At 43.8% G+C, this 7458-nt stretch overlaps 1 protein-coding gene across 1 annotated transcript; it reads right to left on the bottom strand.

Moving 5' to 3' along the window:
- Positions 1-1904: 1904 nt before the first annotated feature.
- LOC132643999 (pollen-specific leucine-rich repeat extensin-like protein 2) lies at positions 1905-4820 on the bottom strand. The gene is made up of 2 exons (XM_060360534.1): positions 4471-4820; positions 1905-2442 (listed from the first exon to the last, which is right to left on the bottom strand). The coding sequence occupies exons 1-2, from the start codon at positions 4818-4820 to the stop codon at positions 1905-1907; spliced, it is 888 nt and encodes a 295-aa protein (XP_060216517.1).
- Between the last annotated feature and the right edge of the window lie 2638 nt (positions 4821-7458).

Raw genomic sequence — 7458 nt, 5'->3', positions numbered from 1 at the left:
CGGTGCTACAAAATAGCTATATGCATATATGACATACATAAGTACCCAAAAGAAACATTACAACTCTATCGGGGTGACATAAAGTGGATAGCCCCCGATTTCTATTATGGAATCACCATCATCATCATCATCATAATCCTCACTATGAAGAGCTTTTATCAATAATATCTTAAGAATCTTGAAAGTCATGAGCTTCTAGCATTTTCTAGGAATAGGAGATTACGGATATCTTAGATGGATTCACAATAGGGAAATCATGCCTTTGGAAAGAAAGGGTTAGCCTTAACATATCTTTACGTCTCCTTTACTACTTAACGTTCTCTTTCCAAGCTTCGCAAATCTACAATCAAGAGGATTTACACTAAGGTTAAGTCTTGGTAACATTCATAGATTCAAACTAAATTAGCTAATGGGCTAGTGGGATTTGGGTATCACTTCCCCTATTTTATTGACTTCGCCCAAATTCCAAATCAACTCTCACCAACAACAACAACAACAGTAACTCCAACAACTCCATAACTAGGAAGATATATACAGTTTACACCTACAACAATCCAAGACTTCGTTCCAAATTTCATTTACAACCAACAACTGCAACACAATGTCCCATACCCCTTTCCTACCACAATTTCCTTCCCTTTAATGACTTGATACTCTCCAAATCAACTCAATATAGGAAATAAAGAGAGAGCATACCTCAATCTTGAAGAACCCTAGCTCCCCAACTTTGTTTCAACCCAAACCACCATAAAAGTTAACTTAGGAGCAAGATCATCATCACCCATGGACTAGTTTAGGGTTTCAAAGCTTGATATTCTTACTTGGATTTGGCTTAGGAAGTTTATGGATGAGTGAAGAGTGTAGAGAGAACTTGAAGGATCTAGAAAGGTCTAATTTTTGCTGAAAATAAATGATCCAAGTCGTGGGCCTTATATTTATAGGGAGAGAAAACTTTCCATCGCCTGCGGGTCGACGACCAGGTCGACGGACCGTCGACCAGTCGAAGGTTCGTTGACTTGCACCATCGAACTACGGTAGCCTTAAAATCTGGCAGAGTTTTTCGATGGTTGGGTCAACCGTCTGTCGACCTGACCGTCTAGTTGCTCTGCTGTGATACTCAGATTTTTTCTGGTTTATTTTGCCTCCAATCTTCTGATACTTTCTGTACACAACCTAAACTCCCGCATAGGTTGAATAATCATGAAGAATCTATTACAACGTTAATAGCAACCTCACTTGCTCACTTCACGTCAGCTATGAGAAATATGGGCATAAGAGCCATGGCACTCCACGGTGATATTAAGAGCTCTGTTGTGGGAGGTTCCTTCTGCCGATAACTTCTCTCTTGAAAAGAAGATTTTGTGTTCCCCGATGATGTGGGCTACCAATCCAGCCAAGTCTTCGCTTCTCGTACTAGCTGGTATGTGCGCATCATCTAATATTCTCATGAGGGCCTACCTGTATAATGGGGAGCTGGCCAGTAATGATAACATCGATATTTGTGCTGGTGTCTTCTTCAAATGCTCAACGATGGATTAGTCTTTTGGTTGCATGCGCCGCCAAAAATCTTCAGCTTCTCCTTCGGTTATTGCTCTCTTTTGGGTATTTTCTTTCCTTGTGGCATTATGAGCTAGCTCTTCAGGAGTGTAATATCTCCCTGAGTGGGTCATGCCTTAAGCCATGGCTGCTTTTACAATGATTGGCTCTTTGGGGGTGGGTGCAATTCGCTGTGCAGTCTGTGCTACCATGGGTGCTGGGATCAAAGTCCTGAACCTTGATATAGCTTTTGTGGCTCTCGGTGCTGGGATCAAAACATTGAAATTAGGGCGCTCCTTTAGTGTGAGGGAGGCTACTGTTTGTTCCATGGATTCGACTGCTTTGGGGACCAATGCTCTGCAAGCTTCCTAGTCCTCGTCCCTCTCAATCATGTGGACTCTGTTATTTCCATGGTTAGGTAACGGGCTTGTGTTCACATTGGGAGCTGCTGTTTCCAAGGTGATTTCCCTTTCGCCGATCAGATCCTGGATTTTGTGCTTGAGATTTATGCAGTCTTTTATGCTGTGCTCATTTCCTCCCGAATGATAAGCACAAGTCTGATCAGTCCTGTAGAATTTGTTCCCTAGCTGTGCTGGTTTTGGAGGGACCTTCTGGATCAGGCCCGCGGACAATAACCTTTCGAAGAGCCGAGCCCTAAGCTCGAGAACTTTTGTGAATTCCCTTACTGGCTTTCTCTTAAAAGCTAGATGTGGAGCATTATATGCTAGGGGTGGTGGTTGATTTTGGTAGTTTTTAGGTGTTTGATATGCTTGTGGTGGGTTATTCGGTGGTGGGCAGTAATTTTGTTGAGGGGATGGTTGATAGGTCTGTTGGTGGTGTTTGGTAAGCGGGGTGGACACACGGACACTAGGCAGAGCCGTGTAAGCTGGTATAGTGGTGGTAAAGCTTGGGTATGCATAATACACAAGTGTTAGATTATAGGCAGGTATGGAGTAATTTATGAGGGGCGTAGTTATGTAGGAGGATTGTGGTTCTTTTGGGCTTGGGTTTGGAATGTGGGATATGCTTGTTACGTCCTCTTTCTTCTTGCGGAAGATTCCTGTAGTAGCTTGCCCAGATGCCTTGTTGAAAACACTAACTATTTTCCCAGATTTGAGACCATCTTCTATGGCCTCTCGGTTGTCGGGGCTGCAACATGTACTTGGTTTACCGAATGGACGACTACCGGTCGAGGAACCTGGTAAGAGGGGACGAAGTGAGTAGTCCTTCGGATTTGGGCATATTTTGTTGGTGGTGGGGTGCGGTGAGAGGGACCAGTATGGCTAGGGTTGGTGAAGTTTAGTGGAGATGGGATGGTTCTTGGTGGATATATAGGAGAATTATTAGGCATTAGGGATCTCAGTGAAAGAAAGGGAGGCGGAGGCCTCCTTTCCTTCCTTCGAGGCATCCTTGTCTACATTGGTTGCCTCATTCCTACCCACCTTTACTTGGAGGGCCGTGACGACAGTTAGTAATGTTGCGATCACATCTTCCTGAGATTATACTTCCTGTGGGTCTTAGGCATCTTCGTCACGGAGAACAAGCTCATTTCCATTATCGGGTGTACCGGTCATCTTTCTTTTCCTTTATCTGAGCGGGATGCTAACACGGCTTTTTTTCTCGTGAAGTATGCTAGCTTTCGTACTACGCTGATCGGCCTCGTTCTATAAGATAAGAATAACTCAACGGTAGATAAAGTTAGTTACCTGACATAAAATATACAGGTAAATATCACATATTGATATTTAAAAATATCACATATTGATATTTAAAAATATCACATATTGATATTTAAAAATATCACATATTGATATTTAAAGCACGCATAGCACATAAAGTCATATATTAAAGCTTGATTTTTTTTATCCTTTGCTCTAAAGGTTCGGACTTTTATGGGCCTTTTATGTTTTGGTGCATCTCGATCCAATGGGCTTTATGGCTGACTTACTTGGGCAAACCCTTTCCTGCTATAGAATTTAAACAAATTGGGGGGGGGGGGGGGGGGGGGTATTACAATTTATATTCTATAAGGGCCCAGTCTTACGTAGACTGCCTACATATTACACCAGGGGAAATTAGGCCCTATCTTAGTTCATTTATAAAAGAAGGATATACACTTTCCCTAAATATCCTTTGGGCTAACCCTAACTAAAGACATCCAAAGACCAGGCCCGGCTAGGGCTTCCCGCGTATCCCTCCATAGGGACGTCAGGTCGGCGCGACTCCTTACAATATTTATGGGGGAGGGTGGTAACTTTTTATGTGCAAAATGGGGACACCTAATATCTACCCAAAAATATAGCTTCGCGAGTCGCTATCCTTACGAACTCGCTCTCTCATTTTCCTTTCTTCTCAGTACTGTGGTGGGAGGATGACCAAGATCTCTCTCGTACTGATCTTGTGCTCAAGCTCGAGCTTGAACACGTAACACTCTTCAATGTCATGCCCCATAGCTCCAGTATGATACAGGCAAAATGTTTTCCTGTTAGACCCTAATGGCGCGGGCTCTTGGGCAGGTTCCACGAGTCTGATCTTTCTTAAAGTAGCTAAAGTTGAGAAGATGTGGGGGACAATTCCTCGGAGATCGTGAAATCATATTGCCAGATTTGAGTACCCACGGTGACCCCTTCTCTAGAGATAATAGGGTCATGGACTAGCAAGGCGTATGGCCCCCATAAAGTCCCAATGATCCTATCATCGATCAAGCTACAAATTCTCTTCCTTAATCCCAAACACTCATTCAGGGTATGAACCTCCTGGTTGCGGTGAAACGGGCACCTTGTGTATGTGTACACCAACTCAGGCGGAGGCAACCTAGCCCTAATGGTGTAAGACACTCCTATGGCGACCATCTTTTCGAACACTTCCTTATAGGTGACGGGCCGTGGGGTTACTCTAAATGGGGAAGAATGGGCGTTGAAGGCTATGCCCAACCAAGCGGGTTCCGAAGGGCCAGCCCTCCCAAAATTCTTTGATACCATAGTAGAGGCCACAGGTACCATTATGGGCGAGGGTGCATAGAAGTCAGATCCCTTGTCGGTTGGGGCATAGTAGTCAGATTCATCATTCACATCATTCTCTTCTTCTTGAAACGCGGGGAACTTCTCAAATGGTTCCTCTTCTCCCTCGACCTCTATGCCGACAAGCTCCAATTCTTCTTCCTCCATATCTTGGGATTCTTTTTCTTCCTCTTCTGGTTCTTCTTCCTCTAGGGGTTCTTCCTTCTCAATGGTTTCGGAGGCTTCCTGTTGAGGCTCCGACTCTTCTTGCAGGTCTGATTCCATCACCCACGGGTCTAACCTAGCCCCTTGGTTTTCATTTACTTCTTTTGGAGTCCCTTATCTAGGCGTCATAGGCCTCCTCTCTAAGGGTATATAACTCAGTACTAAATATCTCACTTCTTCCGGGACATTCCCGTAATATTGCTCTTGGGGTATGCCTTCTGGCGGGTTCCCAACCATTTCCAGCAATCTGTCTACCTCCTCGATTTTCTTTCCTATTTCCTGGAGGTGTTGTTCCATTTGTAGCACCTTATCCCTCAGTGCCTCAACTGTTTCTCCCAAAGTTATCACTTCTTGTTCTCCTTGGTTCGCCATTGTAAGTCAACCTTTAGTGGATATAAATTCAGGTAAGTTTTAAGCTTTGTTATTTTTCTTTTGGGTATGAGGTTTAGATCACCGGATCAATCGTACTCAAGCTTTAATATATGACAACACACATAAGAAGTAGTCATGTGAAGCATGTAGCAAGTAGTCATGTGAAGCATGTAGCAAGTATTCATGTAATTTGCAGGTATTTATACTACTCGCATTCCTAAGGCCTTTTTGAGTTAAGGCTCTCTTAATCTCTTGAAACATGTAAGTGCCATTTGTGAAGATTAACCATTGCCTGAAAAATTATCATTAGTTAATAAATAATAAAAATATCTTCCCCAAAGGGATTACAAAGATGATGAAGCCTACATAGGGCTTGATATAAAGCAATAAATCAGTAGAGTCCTCCTCCAGCGGCTGATGTTAAGGCCTGGCTTGTTTTGGCCTTTTTGACCCTCCAAAGGGTGGTCTGAATCCGGAGTTGTGCTTGATATATCTCAATTCTGACTATCACCGGGTCTGTTTCTTCCAAGATCTTGGTCAAGTGCTCATCTGTGTTTTCCAAACATTCTTTCAAATGTTCCCCTTCTCGGGCATCGTGATGAAGTGTGGGCCCTGGGACGGATGCACGGGCCAAGTGTCCCAGTAACCACTCATAATACCCTGGGCCACACCTTGCTTCAAACTTGTCTGGAGCTAAAGTATGTGGACCCCAACTCACACGGCCATTCCATTCCCTGAGGATCGTACCGACATTCTTAATTTTCTGTTTGGTATGCTCAATGATAAATTGTTCGGGGTTCCCCATATGGGGTATTACTTGCCTTCTACCAAATTGCCTTAAAAGCTGAGAAGGATAATAAGGACGGATTCCTCGAACTTCGACTAATGGAAAAAATGGGCAATTTTTCCCCGAACCACTATGCTCTCAGAAATGAAGTCAAGGAACATCCAATGGATCCTATCTTCAGTCAACTCTGCGAAGAAGCGGGCCCACGCCTCTTTGGACATGTAACCAAGGTTCGAACAGTAATTTGTGAGGCGGTCTATCCTGTTGTTATTACTCAGATACTGGACTCCTTCAGCCATGTTAATGTGTTTGATAATCCACTATTGTAGCAACATGTTGCCCCCTTAGAAGTATCGAAATGACTCCGGCATTTGTCTAAAGCCCGAAAAATGTCCGCAAGGATGATGGGTTCCAGGTCAAAGTACCTTGTTTCATGATCCTTAGTTATACCATAGAAGATAGCATGGTCCAAGTATATCACTCGGGTGTCTATGGCCAGTGACTCATTCTTCGAGAATACCATAGTGCCTAGTAGGGCTTTGGCAAATGCCAAAGGTCTGACAGCTTCCCATTCTTCTCTACTCTTGACCTCCCTCTGATACAGAGTATGCCCGCTGACATCCCTGAAACTCCGGTAAAGATCCCTAAAGGCTACAGTGGGTCCTTGTGCCCAGGGCGCCGCAGTCAATGCAAGAAACTTCATGATTTGGCCAACAGTGGGCCTTTATAGGAATAATAGGTTATGATGTGGCTTGTATCATCTCCTTAGACAGGTTCCATTGCTCTTTATGGCATCTCTAATCTCTTCCAGGGTCGGAGTCATTTCGATATCACCAAAGTGGAACAACATTTACTTGTCATCCCAATGTCCGGCTAATACCTCTATTAGCTCCGGAAGACCCTTCATTGTCATGATAGAGAGTAGGTGACCTAGAGTGCAGCTAAATTTCCTTTGATGAGTGTCATCCAACCATTCCCACCAAGCTCTCAATAAGTCCGAAGCCTTGGTAACTGTGTCAAAACGGATTTAGCCTTCCATCTACAAAACAAAACACGGTTAAGATTCCCCCATCCCCACAGGATCAATAGTTCATCACATAGTCACAAACATTCTTCCACATAGCACATAAATGAAATGCAGTGCTCTTCAGTTTATAGACCGTCCGAACACAAGGTGGTCTCTCTTAATGAGCTTTAGGTGGGTCTGAGATACCCAAAGCTCGTCAAGGTATGAATGCACTAGTTCAATAGGGATTTGGCTTAGCTCTATCCTAGTTTTTACTAAAGTGGGCTTTTCACAAAAGACCGAGAACCCGAGTGGACAACTGAGGCTGAACCGTTAGGGCAGTTACGATCGCGAACCAACCTCACCTCAAAACGGTTCCAAAAGAAATATTTTGGTTTTATACTAAAGGAACATGTCACGACCCAAATCGATGGGTCGTGACTAGTGCCTGAGCTGGGCACCCGTATACGACACGCTAGATATAATCAGACTGAAACTGAAAATAATATGGCACTCTGTAAAAGCATGCTATG

The sequence above is a fragment of the Lycium barbarum genome, chromosome 6 (genome assembly GCF_019175385.1).
Source record: "Lycium barbarum isolate Lr01 chromosome 6, ASM1917538v2, whole genome shotgun sequence".
In the NCBI taxonomy this organism is placed as follows: domain Eukaryota; kingdom Viridiplantae; phylum Streptophyta; class Magnoliopsida; order Solanales; family Solanaceae; genus Lycium; species Lycium barbarum.
Note: the sequence above shows the minus strand (reverse complement) of the source record. Positions and strands in the feature narration are given on the sequence as shown.